The sequence below is a fragment of the Orycteropus afer genome, unplaced genomic scaffold, assembly GCF_000298275.1.
Source record: "Orycteropus afer afer isolate SDZICR_OR568_19922 unplaced genomic scaffold, OryAfe1.0 scaffold00398, whole genome shotgun sequence".
In the NCBI taxonomy this organism is placed as follows: Eukaryota; Metazoa; Chordata; class Mammalia; order Tubulidentata; family Orycteropodidae; genus Orycteropus; species Orycteropus afer.
The window spans coordinates 2,315,233-2,330,532 of record NW_006921985.1 but is presented as its reverse complement, the minus strand read 5'-3'; the positions used below and the strand labels follow the sequence as shown (position 1 = coordinate 2,330,532).

Genomic DNA, 15,300 nt, shown 5'->3' with positions numbered 1-15,300 from the left:
TGATGGAGGCCAAGCATGGAACAGGCCGAAAGGAAAGGCCTCTGTGCACCACGATGCCATGGATGGAACAGACCAACAGGAAAGGCCTTCTCTGTACAGTGTTTACAGGGGCTCGCCCTCTGCCTGCAGGTTGATGTGAAGAACAGCTGGCTAGAGAACTCCTGTATCCTTTCTAAAATGTGATTGAAGACTTCTTTTTCTTGTAATTACCAATGTCCTTCAGAAAAAAAGCCATGTAAGGTTTATATAAATGGTTTTCCAGAAAAAAAAAATGAGATATATCTCTCAGTAGTAACAAGTATCTGGTATTATGGACTGAGTTGTGTGTCCCCCCAAAAAATCTATGCCATCAATCCTAACCCCGTGGTTACAACCCCATTTGAAAAAGGCTTCTCTTTGCCAGATCAGCAGACTGGGTTATCAGTCCATCATCCTTGAGGTAAAGGGAGGGATCAGGACAAAGCAGCAGCAGAGGCACAGGAAGAGAGACTCCGGCCAAAGGGGACCACCAGACAGGAACAGGGACCCTCCCCAGAGCAGACAGCGAGCACGCCTTCACGCCTTCCCCTAGAGATGGGGGAAGACACGCCCGCCAAAGGGGACCACCAGACAAGAACAGGGACCCTTCCCAGAGGAGACAGCGAGCACGCCTTCACGCCTTCCCCTAGAGATGGGGGAGGAGACGCCAGCCAAAGGGAGACAACCAGAAAGGAACAGGGACCCTCCCCAGAGCAGACAGCGAGCACGCCTTCACGCCTTCCCCTAGACACGGGGGAAGAGACGCCAGCTGAAGGGAGATCCCCAAAGAGCAAAGGAACAAGAACCTTCCCCAGAGCAGTGAGAGACCCCAGGGCAGAGAGCAAGTGCTCCTTCCCCTGGAGCCGGCGCCCTGAGTCTGGACTTCAGGCTCCTAAACGTCAGAGGGTCATCTTCTGCTTCTCAAGCTGTCCACCGATGAACCACAAAGAGAGCATTTCTCCACAATGAAAGCAAAGGCTGCTGAGCCACCAGCTGCCGTCAAGGAAGCTGCCAGACAGGCAGGCTGAGGACACACAGACCAGCATCCTGGGTGGGCGTCTACAGGTGAGTGAGCGCACGTGTCTGTGCTTCGCCCATGTGCCAACTGTGAGAGAACCACCCGCCGCCCACACAGCCTGGATGTGCAGCCTTCACAGAGCAGCCAGGGACCATACCTTGTAGTTGGCGTGAGTTGCTTTCAGAACGTCATGCAACTTGAGGTACGAAGGAAGGTGATAGAAACTTCCCAGCGAAGAGGACTTACTTGTCGCAACAGGCCCTGGAGTATCGGATTGTCTAGAAGCTTAAAAAACATACACACAAAACAAAAACTTTGACATCAAAAGGAAAAATTTCCCAAGTCAAAAATGCAGCTTACTGGCAATAATGATTTTCAAAAGAATCTCGGTAGAAAGATGTTCAAGTCTTTTCCCTGACTTTCTGATTAACTGGAAATAATGAAAAATTGTTAATAAACACAAATAGAATCTGAGTACCCACCCCACCCCACCTCCCAAAAAACAAAGCAGGTAAGAAAAGCCACCGTGACTTGGTAGGTTTTGCTGCACGTTTGCAGGCGTGGAAGGCAACGGTTTGAGGATCTGAGGCATAGCTAAGCGAATGACCTTCACCAATCCCCAATCCTGCAACCTCTCTAACCCTAAGGTCCCTCACTGCAAAATGGGGATGATCCCTGGCCATTTTGCTTGGTGAGCTCGCTAAGCAGCCCAACAGAGCTGCATGAGAAAGTGCTTTAAAAACTGCAAGAGGCACAAACATTGTCACTGAACTGATGCTAATAACTATGAGAGCAGCTGCCTCTGTACACATTCTGCCAAGTCTGAACAGTGTTTTACTGGGTGCCATTAGCTTATTAATTCTTGAGACAGATACTCCACCACTGTGATGTAGTAAATTATACGGTATGGCTTTTCTAGCCACAGTCTTTGTAACTCCCACTTGGCCATGAGCAACTGAGTAGCTGCTTGTTAAAGTTACCCACTTGGGGCAACATGAAGTAATCTTCTGGGAAAGTTCGCTCTCTCTCAGGTGTGTAGAACTCTGATGTTGGGATTCGTTGGTTTTGCCACTCTGCCAGGCTCAAAATAAGCCCTCCTAGGGGCAGAAGGGATCTCTCTGTCTGCCAGCTGAGAGAGACACACTGCTGAGAAAGAGAGAGAGAGAGAGAGAGAGAGAGAGAGAGAGAGAGAGAGAGAGGGGGGCGTGCTGCTGAGAGAGAGACACGCAGCTGAGAGAGACACGTGGCTGAGAGAGATGCCCAGAGGAGAGATGGTGCCAGTGGAACCGAGAGGCATGAGACAGAGCAGCAGGCTTACCTGGCCCAGAGAAGCAGAGGCCAGGTCAAGAGGCCAAAGGCCAGAGAGGTGAGTCTAAGGGCACAGCAGAGGAGAGACTGTCCTGACCGAAGAACTGTATTCTGAGTACATTCCTGAAATTGAATTGTAGCCTGTTGCTTCTCTAATAAACCCGTAGTCCATGAGTTGTATGTGGCCACTGCAGCGAATTATTGAACCCAGCAGAGAGGTGGTGGGTGCCATGAGAGAACAGCTGGTGTGAAGGTTGTTAAGAGGCCTGGAGGGTGGCGGCATGTCTGGCCTCATAGGAACAGGCCTTGGGCTGTTGATGGTGATTCTGTCTTCCTGTTGTAGAGTTAGAGGAGGTCAGAAGATGCCACCTTCCTGCCCCTTTAGCAGCCATGTACCAGCGATGCACGTCTGTAAGGCTCCGGAGCTTTGGACAACAGTGCCCCTTCCTATCATACTAAAAAGTTAATCCTCAGAAAACATCCTTTTACTAAGTCCAGAGACAAGAAGACCAAGACGTAGGCTAACACTCCGGAGAACTTGGCATCACACAGCAAGGATTAACGCTCACTGGGCTACGGGAGCATCCAGGTGGCATTACCTGAGCCGACTAGGCGATCTTGTTTCTCAGGGTCCCATCCTCTAGCTCCATATAGCAATGCGTCAGGGTGCCCAGCTTGGCATGGATGTCTGTCCACAGACAGAGCTTCTACCTCACAGACGGAGTTCCCTCCAAATGCCACCCCATTCTTCTCCTCCCCGTTGCCTCTCCTTACCTGGTCCAGCTTCTGTGCCCTTCTTTGGGCTCAATGGCACAGAGGCCTGCTCCCCTGCTTCTTTCTCCTTCCCCTTCCGTCGGATCGGACTTAGAGAAGGGGGGTTGGTTAGAGAAGGCAGGGCTGCCTGAAACAGGAAACAAGAAACGTGAAAGAACAACCAACACAAAAAGCAAAAGCAAGTGCCTGCTTAGGGCCTGACCATTTGCTGCAAAGAGCTAGGCTGTGCAAGTCCTCTCTGTCATCTGAAATCATGTTTATCAAATGCATGTGCTATACATGCATTCCCTACTTTAAGTCACATGACAACTGAGCATGCCAGGTAACAAGCCAAGACTTCCTGACAGGTGGACTGGAAGGGGGCTGTTGTGCCCCTCAGCCCTCAGGGAGCCATGGAAGGCCTCAGACAGCTGGGACATTGGGCACATTCCCCAACAGCACACAGTCAGGGGGTTCTGTGTGTGCCACGACATGAGATACAGCATGAAACGCTGTCAACTCCACTCTACAGAAAAGGAAACAGCTCCCAGCTAATAAGCAGTAGAGCTGGACCCCCAGAGCCCACCCTCTGTCTCGAATACGACCCATGGCAGGATGGAGAAGGCTCAGGAGGCAGCCTGCAGGGTGGGCACAGCAGGGATGAAATGGCAGAGATGTGGGTCCCAAGTGCCAGCTCTGTCACTTCCTAACTGTGGGACCCTAGGAAAGTCACTTCCCGTGTCTCTGAACCTGGCCTGTAAAAAAAGAGTTGGAATGGGGACAGAATGGCTGCATGGGAGGGAGGGAGGCAGGTCGGCAGACCAGCTAAACACACAGCACTAAGTGAAGTTCCCCACAGATCCTTACGTAAGCATCATGCCAGCCACTGAGCACACCAGAGGGGTGTTCCAGCCGCAGGTCATTTGCTGACACTTAGAAAGGGTGTGAGAACAGACTATCGGAGCCTAATGGTCCCACACAGGCCACTGAAATATAAACAGAAATCAATGACAAACAAAACGAGCAGCTCGCGGTCTGAGGTGCTCACCAGCCTTGTGCTCAGTGGCTACCATCCTGACAGCACAGATATGGAATGCGCTCATCGTAACAGAGCACTCTGGTGGACAGTGCTGAGAGAGAAGTCAAGGAGACCCAGGACACATCTGAAGGGTGAGCAGGAACGGCTAAGCCAGGACAGCGAGCGGGGACCAAAGGAAGGTAAAGACAAGGACAAATGAGACAATACGGAAGCGCACGGAAGAGCAGCTTTGGACACGAATGCTGTATGGAATTGCACCGCAGACCGACAGGGGCCCTGACCCGGCGGGAAGAGCTGCTACAGTGACAGTAGAAACTTGACAGGCAGGGCTTAAGGAGTCCAGGCCACACGAGGCCACACAGGCCTAGTGAAGGCTGGTCACCCGCACAGAGCACTGGGAGACCCAACTCTTCAGGAAGTTTGGAGGGAGGGGAAGAGACGTAATGGAAGCTAACGGAGCACGCAAAGTGAAAGAGTGGTTTTCAAGATGGAGGAGACCGGAGGTGGGAGACACAGGCAGGAGAGTGACTAGGTGCAACGGTAACCTGACTGGCCTACCTTAACCCCACTGTGCAAACAGTGCAACATCTGTTATCAAGTGGATCATACCGACACTGAACTTCAAAGCAAAGCAAAGCTCTTGCACTAACACCTCCAAGAGACATCAAAGGGGTTCTCCAAGCAACCACCTGAACTCTGACCTCTCCGCTCAGCGCTGGAAGCCAAAGGGTCAGCTGGGGAGTTTTATCTCCCGCTCAGAGGCACCAGTAATTGACAGGCGCAAAAAAAGGGTGAAGGAATAAGGACCACCTTTTGATGTTAAAGTTGGTAATGAGATGACCCATTTTCTTCCTTTAGAGCCGAAGAGGAGACGGAGGGGATGGACAACGGGACGTTTAGAAGCCGGCAGAGCCATGAGGACTGCAGTGGTGCAGCCCTGGAGTGAGAAGTTACCTTTGCTGCAGGCCCGGGGGCCACATCGTCCAAGACGTGGGCACAGACATTGATCACCTTCAGCAGGTGACAGAAGAGCTGCTCCACCATGGGGACCAGGGTCCGGTCTCCCAGGGCCGGCCACACCTCCTCCTGTTTGGTGGCTGCTGGGCTGGCTTCTTCGTCAGGGGCCCAGGAGCTCCTCAGAGATCTGGGGGCACTGGCTGTGACATGGATATGCATGTCACCTCCCGTCTCCAGGGTGCGGAAGATGAAATGGCTTAACAAACACATCCTTGAGCACTGCCGATGTTCAGCCTGCTGGACGTCTCCACCTGACGCTCCACCAAAGCCTCCACTCAATGTGAAACGTGACACTGGCATTTTCCCCCAAGATCTGTGATCCTAATCTCCATGGCTGTCACCCTCATACACCACCCAAAACGGAGTCACCCTGGACTCCTCCTGGATCCTCAGAACTAAAGTGCAACTGGGAACAAGGCCTCTGCTTCTGCCTCCTTGATGCTCTTTCCCTCAGTCTCCTCCTCTGAATCCCATAGGTAGCCCTAACTTACAACACACTCAAGTCAAGACAGACCGCACTTACCACCATGTTTTTTTGTCACACCTTATTGTTACAATCATCAGTAATATGTACTACATATGTGTTTGAGCACACAATTTGCGAATTGTGGTACTTAAGGCTGTTGTCAACTTGGCTGGGCCTGGCTGAGTGGCTGGGCAGCTGGATGTAGTTATTCCCCATGGTGAGACTGGCAATCAACTCCATGGTGGAATCTACTGGAGTAGCTGAGTAGCTGCTTTAGGGCTGTGGGCTGTTTCCAGTATTTAAGAAGCCACTTTGAAGAAAGTCTCCCCCTTACGATCCACTTGAACCCTGCACATAGCTGAGTCATTGTTCAGCAGCCTGCCATGTTGCCCTGCTGATCTTGGGACTTTTACTTGTCGAACTTGGGTTTGTCAGCCTCAGCAGCCAGCAGCTGCCTGAGTGAAGAAAAGCCTCCAGCTTCAGTGGGCTGTAAGCAGGAGACAGAACTGAAGCCCAAGGTTGAGGGGCTTCCACCCAGCCCCTAGAGTTAGCACTTTGAACTTGGACTTCTAGCCTCCAAAAACTGTAAGAATAAACTCCTGCTTTTTAAAACCATCCCACTGTGGCATATTTTCTGTTAGAGCGGCACTAGGGAACCAAAACACTTATGTTCTCATTCTCAGACATTCACTTGCAGATGTTGTTGTTGTTGTGTGCTGTCAAGTCGGACCCGACTCATAGCGACCCGTCCTTGGGTTTCTGAGGCAGTATCACTATGCAAGTAGATTGCCCTATCTTCCTTCCGAGGAGTGGCTGGTGGGTTTGAACCACCAGCCTTCTGGTTAGCAGTCAAGTGCTGTAGCCACTATGCTACCAGAGCTCCCCACTTGCAGCTGGTCAAAGAACAAAGGAGGCATTCAACTTACGTCACAGCCAACTTGCGAGCAAGTTGTTAGAACAGAAGCCTGTTGTATGTTGGCAAGCACCTGGATCTTAGTTTGGACTCCCTCTCTTTCCTGAACTAGGTCATTAATCTCCTAGTTGACTTTCCTTATCTTCTCCTCCAACCCACATTCAATCCAGCTGAGCACACCTTTGAACTACTCCTCGTCAGCCAACTGCTGCCCAGCGCCCACCCCACCTGATCCTAAAATGACCACTGTTTCCCAAACATCTCCTCATTTTCCACGCCTCTGTGCCTTTGCACATGCTGCGCCCTCTGGCTGGGGTGCCCTTTGTTGCCAGCCCATAACTTTCACGTCCCGTCCTGATCCCCAAGGAGACCTTCCCATGGCCACACCATGTGCTCACCATGCTGCTCTTGCCTGACTTTGGTCTACACGCACCCCGTTCATCTTCAGTCTACTTGAGAACAAAGCCTGCCTGTCACACGTTGTTAAACGTTCTTACAACCCCAGTGCGGCAGACAGTCCCTGGCTCACGGTACCCTCTCCACCTCGGATCAGAATCCAGTTTCTGTACAGCTGACTGAAGAGTGAGATGGGAGGCTGCTCAGAGTGGAACAGCCGCCAGTGCTAAACCAGCACGAGGCAAATCATTCCCCAGATGCCGGGGGGCCTCCACGCTTCCAGAAAAACACCTGGAAGTGGAAACCGCTCGTCTGAGCACCACCGCCCCTCACTGCACTCGCAGGTCAGCGTCAGCACATATGCTAGGTCACAGCTCATCTCCAGCAACAAGGTCTCTGTCTGAGCCACGCTGCCAATCTTGGCACACAAGTGGAGCCCTGAGCGACACTATGGGTAAGCACACAACTACTGGCCAAAGGGCTGGCGGTCGGAGCCCACCTGGAGGCTCCTCAGAAGACAGGCCTGGCCACCTGTGTTCCAAAGGTCACAGCCTCCAAGGCCGAGGAGCAATCCCCTCTACACACGTGGGGTCGTTGTGAGTCAGAATCAAGTTGGTGGTGCCTAACGATGACAATGCACATGTCTAGCACCGGGAACTTTCCCTATAGGAGCAAAGACTACTGGCCCCACACTATGTTTCCTTCCTGTATTCACTACCCTGATGCCCGAGGAGAAAGTGGGAAAACCCTAAGAACACAGAGTCTCTGTTTCAGCCCAGTCCCAGTACCTGCGAGCAAGTTCCCAGCCAACGTGAGGGCGTCCTGATGAGCAGAGAGGTCCAGGGGGAACCAGGCTGAGGAAAGCAGGGTGAGGACCATGGCAGCCATGCCCACAGTGCAGCTCTTTCTGGAGTCGTCAGAGGCAATCAGCGGGGGGACTCTGGAAGCAGACACATTAGGCAGTCACGTTACAGAACGGCGTCAAGCAGCCAGACTTGCAGCTTCACTTATGAACCTAAAAGGAAGGCATGCCACTGTCCGTTCAACCTCAGCTCAGAACTGAAGCTTCTCCAAACCACAGCTCAATAAACAATCCACCGAGACGACTTGAGAGGTGAGATCAGACAGCAGATCTGATCGAAAATGTTGCAATGATTGTTGGTAGTGATTTTTAACTTTCTCCCCATTCTGAGTTAGCACATTATGCTCCAGGGCTGAAGCTGCTGAGAAGGCAGTGTGGGACCCGTGACGGAAAAACTAGCTACTCAGGAAGTATCTGGCGAGAGAAAGGCTCATCCCAGACCAGAGAAGGCTCCACTTCTAACAAGCGCCAACTGGCCGTCTGCTCACTCACTGGGGAAACCTGCAGATGTGCTACCAGTGGGATGGTGACTCGCCGGAACTCCGCCCACGGCCGGCACGCAGCGTGAAAGCTGCCTCCTCATGGTGCAGAAGCCTCAACATCGCTTCCCAGATGCCACCAAGGTGTCTCCAGGAGCAGCATTTATGAACGGGAGCCAGTGACCCGAGGGCAGGAGACTGACCTGCACTCTCGTAGTTCACCACAGTTTTGTACAGTAGGCCACACCTGACTCCCAGCATAAAGTGTTTCGGAATTTTTAATACATGGTGGACAACTCTGGATGGAACCATGCCAATTAGCAGAGTCATTTGCCAAAAGGTGTGACTTTCCTTAAGAAAACCTGGTCACATCCTCAAATCCCTACAAGTGCCATGAGAACTCCAACACTCTCTCCCAACAGCTCTCCTCTCCAGTTTCTACACAACGGACAGGGTAGAAACAGGCAGTCTGTCATGCTTTCTTTCAAAAGGCTTAACAAGAGGAACCAGGGATCCCAGTCACCAAGTCTATGTGATGTCAGGGCAGACAGCTCTGCCCTGAGGAGCCATACATACCCGCAGTGCCAACCCAAACTCCAAATGCAAACTGGGAAGGCCGTTGATAGAAGACAGAGAGCTTCACAGCATCCAAACTAAGAAGAGAGGGACACAAAGTCACGCCCAGCCCTCAGAGGACCAGGAAATGCAACTCCTTTCACCCTTTATAAAAAGCACAGATAACGGGAAAAACGCAGACCAGTGACTGACAGCCACCCTTAGGCCATCAACCCAGCTGGGGCCGAGTCGTCCCTTCACAGCACCACCCCCCTAACTGAAATGTGTGTAAGGACGGGTCAGCCAGTGCCTGCTGAGAGAGCCAGCAGGGTGCAGGCCTTCCTCTGACTCAGCCTGCCCTTCCCCGCCCCCTGGTTTGCTCCAGCTGGTCAGGGTCCCCTCTGCCTGGGCTCCAGGAAGCAGAGGGCAGGCATCTGGCTTGTGTCTACATCCCAGCCCAGAGCGGTCCCGGCACACACAGACCACCACAAATACGTGATGGTCCCAGTACACGTGGGCCACTGCAAGTACATGCTGGTCCCGCACATGCGGGCTACCACAAGTACAGGCCTGAGAAACCAGGCACGGGCCAGACAACGTTGCTGTCTCCACCAATACCTGGCCTCATTGTCTGAACTTTCCACAATGAGCAGAAGCTCTCACGTTGCAGAAACTTATAATAAAGGTATAACCTGCCGATCAATAAGTCACCACTACTTGGTAGGATACTATGAGTTCTGATTATGCAAGTGATATCTGTTCATTTTAGAAACTTTGGAATACACCTGAAAAATATAAAGAGCAAAAAGCACCAAAATCCTGAATTTTGCCCGTTCACACCCGTTGTTTTCCCGAGTTTGTAAGGAGTATCTATGAGAATATTATTTTTCACTACTGAAATCCTAATGTGTACATTATTAAATATGTTAAGTATCAATACATTCAATTTAATTATATAATAAGTTATTAAATATATTTTTTAAATTCTCTAAAACATCCTATTAATGTTGTTGTTGTTGTTGTTGTTTGCCGTCGAGTCGGCCCCGACTCATAGCGACCCCTCCTTGGGTTTCCGAGGCAGTATCACTACGGAAGTAGGATTGCCCAACCTTCCTTCCGAGGAGTGGCTGGTGGGTTTGAACCGCCAGCCTTCTGGTGAGCAGTCAAGTGCCTTAGGCACTATGCTACCAGAGCTCCTATTAATAGGTACATAAATACTCCACTTGCTGTTGTTGGGCACCTTCAAGTCAATGCTGACCACAGTGAGCCCACGTCCAACAGAACAAAACCCGACCTGGTCCTGCGTCATCCTCACACCCTTGCTGACTCGAGTCCATGTAGCCGAGCTCCTCTTTTCCGCTCTCTCCTTTACCAACCACGGTGTCCTTTTCCAGGGACCGGTCCTTCCTGACACGACCAAAGGACGTGAGGGCAAGTCTCGTCATCTGTGCGTCTAAGGAGCACTCTGGCTGCCTTCTTCCAGGACGCATGTGTTCATTCTCCTGGCAGGCCAGGTTTTCCGTAGTATTCGCCAACACCGCAATTCAAATGCACCAACTCTCCTTCGGTCTTCCTTATTTATTGTCCAGCTTCCACATGCGTATGAGGTGACTGAAAATGCCATGGCTTGGATCAGGTGCACCTCAGTCTTTGAAGAGGTTACGTGCAGCAGAGTTGTCCAGTGCAGTATGTTGCTTGATTTCCTGACTGCTGCTTCCACAGACGTGATTGTGGAGCCAGGTAAAACAAAATCCTTGACAAATATTATATAGGTACAAAATGTAATCATTCTTATGTCCTTGGACATTATGGTTCTTTTCCAGTCTTCAGCATCAGGAATAATGATACAGGTAATGACGGTACAAAAACTGTGGTTGGCATTTCTGGTTTCTCCTTGGTCTGTCACGAGGTCACTGAGTCAATCGTGTTTCAAGCTTTTGCTACATTCTCAAATGCCCGTGAGGTGCTCACACTGACACACAGTGCCAACCCAGGGGCTGCAGTGGCACAGGGTATAGTATTTAGCAGATTCTGCAACCAAATGCCCTGTGTGAATGCCAATTGTGCCACTTAGCAGCTGTGTGAACCTGTACAAAGTACATAACCTGTGTGTGTCTCCATGTCCACATCAGTGAAATGGGCTGGAAGAGCTGACGCGTGGTAGGTGTGTACAGCAGTGCTGGGTGTGGGGAACCACTGCACGTCGCCAAGCACAGGCCTGGAATGGACCCACTGACGTATGCAGCCTCCAGCCTGAGTCAGCTCATGGTCCTTCCCTTCAGCCAGACAGAATGACATAGGAGCCCTAAGGTGCGACAGTTCACTGCGCTTGGCTGTGAACTCAACGGCTGACAGTCAGAACCCCTCCACAGCTCTGCAGAAGACAGACCTGGTGACCTGCTCCCCTAAAGGCTGCAGCCAAGAAAACCCTACGGCCAACAGTGCCCAGGAGTTTCAGTCACGACTGACCACCCCAGCACAAGCCGACAGCTTCCCTGTGCCAAGCCCCACCCCACACCCAGCATGCTCCACTCAGCAGCTCGGTCAGACCTGGCAACAAACTTGGAGATGGTATTAACCTTAGGGCAGCTCAGAGACATGGAATAATTTTATCAGAAAACCAAAAAAGAGCAAACCCACTGCCATCAAGTCAATTCCAACTCATAGTGACCCCCACTGGGTTTCCGAAGCGGTAAATCTTTACAGAAATAGATTACCTAGTCCTGCTTCTGCAGAGTGGTTCGTGGGTTTGAACCACCAACCTTCTGGTTAGCAGTTAGATGCCTTAGGCACTGTGCTCCCAGAGCTCCTTAATTTTATCAGAAAGTCCCACAAAATTAAGACTGTGGTGATGTCTGCACAACCCTGTGGAGACAGTAACACGCACTGAGTGGTCACTGGAAACAGGTGGACTGTCTGATATGAGAATCACAATTCAGTAATTAAAGCTGTGCAAACAGAAAAGTGCCTCAGCCAGGTCAGTGGGCTGGTTAGGAGGCTTAATGAACATTACAAAGGACCTTGAATTTTCCAAAGACCCGCCACTGTTTGCTTGAACCCTGTGAGATTGACAAGCTTGACTGTCCCTGACCCATAAAAACAGCAACCTCACATGGTTCAACCTCAGGATCTATTCTCATTTAACCTTTTCAACAGCTCTGTGATGTCACCAGGAGCTCTGGAGTGCTGTGGTTGAGGCATCAGGCTGTTAACCAAGCGGTCAGTGGTTCGAACCCACCACCTGCTCACAGAAGAAAGATGAGGCCGTCTGCTTCTTTAAAAATCTGTTGTTGTTCTTGTTATGTGCCGTGAGTCGGCCCCGACTCACAGCAACCCCTCCTTGGGTTGCTGAGGCAGTATCACTACAGAAGTAGATTGCTTCCTTCCGAGGAGTGCCTTGGAAACCCTATGGTCACAATGAGTCTTAATTGACTCAATGGCAGTGGGCAGGGTTTGTGAAGTCTCTTGGGCTTGAGAAAATTAACTCTGTTCCCAGTAGTCTGCTTCAGAGAAGCCCAGATGGGTCAGTGGTGGGCTCGGAACCGAGTGCCAGGCCCCCGCAGAAGCACCAACATGCAGGACACAGCTGAGATCCAGTTCCAGAAGGCCTGCAAACACAGCCTCCCAGTTCAAGACCCCCGTTTGTGTCCTTACTGGGAACGTTTGCTGTCACCTGACAGGAAGATGCGACTCTCGAACGCAAGGCCAGCCCACTGCTCTACACCTACTGGTTCCCACGTGGAGGAGGGAACGTGAGGGACACACATGATATGGAACTGGTATAAGGAGCCTTTTGGAAGTAGCTATACCAAAGGAAGACTGGGCAATCTACTTCTGTAGTGACACTGCCTCGGAAACCCAAGGACAGGTCACTATGAGTCAGATCCGACTCGACGGCAAGCGAGTTTGGTTTTTTTTTTGTATGCCAAAGAGGCAGAACATACATCCCAGTTCTTAAAAGCACAGCCACCTTTATGCGCATGTGCACGTCTTCTGTGCTGTCTGATTTTTCTTTCTTTTTTTCACAACAAGCATATTTTATTTAATAATCAGGAAAAAAACACAGCTCTTTACTTCCTATTGGAAACAACGAAGACTCATCAGGAGCACAGCTCCTCGGGAAGCCCCGGAGAAGCCAGAGCTCTGACACGCGCTCTCCCCAGCGAGACCCGACCCACAACTGCCGAGATCGCATCCTCAAGATCCCCCAGAAATGACTCACTGTGAGCGCCCGTGTCGTTGACGTGATGAGCTCGTGTGAGACAGCGGCGACGACTCTCGAGAGGTTGTTTTCCAGCGTGACGTCCGTCATGCTTGGCAGTAAGTTATAGCCTCTATATATTCTAGCAAGAGAAAGAGGGAGACTTGCAGAGATGGTTAAAGCTTACTGTACTGTAAAGGGCACAGGGCCCTGAACAGTTTAAAATCACGGGCACGAGACGCTAACGCAGTCTTGGCTGCTCAGGCAGGGAGAGCCTGGTCACTGATATATGAAAACAGCCCACAGCATTTTCCCTGCCCAGCATGTCACTCACCCCAAACCCCTCCACTGCCACACTGGAGCAGAGCCCACCCCCCATCCTGGCCGGCCATCTCTACACGTCGGAAGGTACCCATAGGTCAGAATTCAAGTTAAAGGAGACCCAACCGCAGCCCGTCACCAGGGCTGGCTGCCCACAGCACCTTCTCTGCACCCCATCCATGGTACGTGCCAGCTCCTAGCCCGTCAGTCACGGACAAATTCTAACTTGCCGACTGTTTAAACGAAGCCTAAACATTCGTGCCTGATGGACTTCTATGTCCCTCACCGTGCCTTGCCAGCTGGAGGCTCTTGACAACAAAAGTAAGGAGGACATTATGCTATCTTCCCAGACTGATGCCACCAGAGCAGAAGCGAAGCAGCAGAGAGGCACACCTGGGAATTCTGTCCCCTGTGCACGGACCTAGCAGACAGCCATGTGTTGAGACACCAGTTAGCGTGTGACTGGGAAGAACAGTGGCTACTAGCCACCTTCAGTTCCAACATGTATGGCTCTCTGTCGGCACCTCCAGTCCCACCATGTACGGCTCTGTCGGCAGCAAAGAGTTCTTCTCTAAATTGACTTTAGAAACAGCAGTCCATCAGAGCCCCCAGTGTCCCTCATAATAAAACACTCTCCGTCCCTAAGGACACCTGCCCTGAATCTTTCCAAAGACAGGAAATGCCAATTATGAGGCTGTGGGAGTTAAGGTTGTGCGTCAACACGGCTGGGCTTGGTTGAGTGGCTGGGCAGCTGGATGTAGTACTCCCCGTGATGAGACGGGTCATCAACTCCGTGGTGGAATCTACTGGGGAAGCTGAGTAGCTGCCTTAGGGACGTGGTCTGCTTCCCGTGTGTAACGAGAAGCTTTGAGAAAGGTCTCTGAACTCTTTGGCAGCTTGGACCCTGCATGTAGCCGAGTCTTCATTCAGCAGCCTGCCATGTTTCCTGCCAATCTTGGGACTGGCTCTGGACTTGAACGAGTGACCTACCATGTTGTGTGCTAATATTGGGACTGTGCCATTTTATTGGTCAACCCTGGGTTTGTCAGCCTCAGCAGCCAGCAGCTGTCTGAGTGGAGATGCCTCCAGCCTCAGTGAGCCAGGAGCAGGAAGCAGAGCTGAAGCCCAAGGTCGAGAAGGCTTTCACCAGCCCCTAAAGCTGGCACCTGGAACTCAGACTTCTAGCCTCCTCAACTGTAGGAGAATGAACTCCTGTTTGTTAAAGTCACCCATCTGTGGTCTGTCTGTTAGACTGGCACAGGTGAACCAAAACAAGCTGAACAAGAAAACCCTCTAAGAAGGAAACCGTGAGGTAGCCAAGACCTTATTTCCATGTAGGAGGGTTATGTTTTATTTTGTCTTGTTTTTAGCAGTCTTTACATTTAAAAAAAAAAAAAAAAGGCTAATATTTATTTAGGAATCATGACTTCAAACTTTGACCATCTGAGTTCTACATGTGGAAAAAAAAAGGGCCAAGTGATCACTTATGCTTAGAAGCTATGTAGTCCCACTTTAAAAAATACAAAGAAAAATAAACATGCAGAGCAGAGAGAGCACGTCGCCGCCCTGCCAGCACTTCTGCAGCCTTCTGTGCACACGCACATCCTGAGCAACACCAGAGCTTCCCAGCACGTCTCCACTCGAATGCCTTGTCTGTTCTACGCTGCTCATCAGAGATTCACAGGAGAATGGAATAGCACAACCACTTGATCCAGATCTCAGAGCTTCTCACAGCAGATGTAAATAATAGTATTTCCAAGTCACTGGGCTAGTGGGTCACCCTAAATGACAATGATGCTCACCTCCATATTCACAGGCATGACTGAACGACTGTGCCCACAGGGATAACCCAAAACCTGTTGTCATCCACTAGATTCCGACCCACAGCGCCCCTAGAGGACAGAGTGGAACTGCCCACAGGTCTCCCAGGCTGTCAATCTTCACAGAAGCAAAG

The 15,300-nt window shown here is 51.1% G+C and overlaps 1 protein-coding gene across 1 annotated transcript in view; it reads right to left on the bottom strand.

Annotated features, from left to right (window-relative positions):
• HTT (huntingtin) overlaps positions 1 to 15,300 on the bottom strand; it is a 188,906-nt gene that overhangs the window by 80,516 nt on the left and 93,090 nt on the right. The window contains exons 23-28 of the mRNA XM_042782637.1: positions 13,047 to 13,167; positions 8,846 to 8,922; positions 7,717 to 7,868; positions 5,091 to 5,293; positions 3,119 to 3,245; positions 1,194 to 1,321 (exon numbers count right to left, since the gene is read on the bottom strand). Of these exons, the coding sequence (XP_042638571.1) occupies positions 1,194 to 1,321; positions 3,119 to 3,245; positions 5,091 to 5,293; positions 7,717 to 7,868; positions 8,846 to 8,922; positions 13,047 to 13,167 (808 nt within the window). The remainder of the gene's footprint in view (positions 1 to 1,193; positions 1,322 to 3,118; positions 3,246 to 5,090; positions 5,294 to 7,716; positions 7,869 to 8,845; positions 8,923 to 13,046; positions 13,168 to 15,300) is intronic.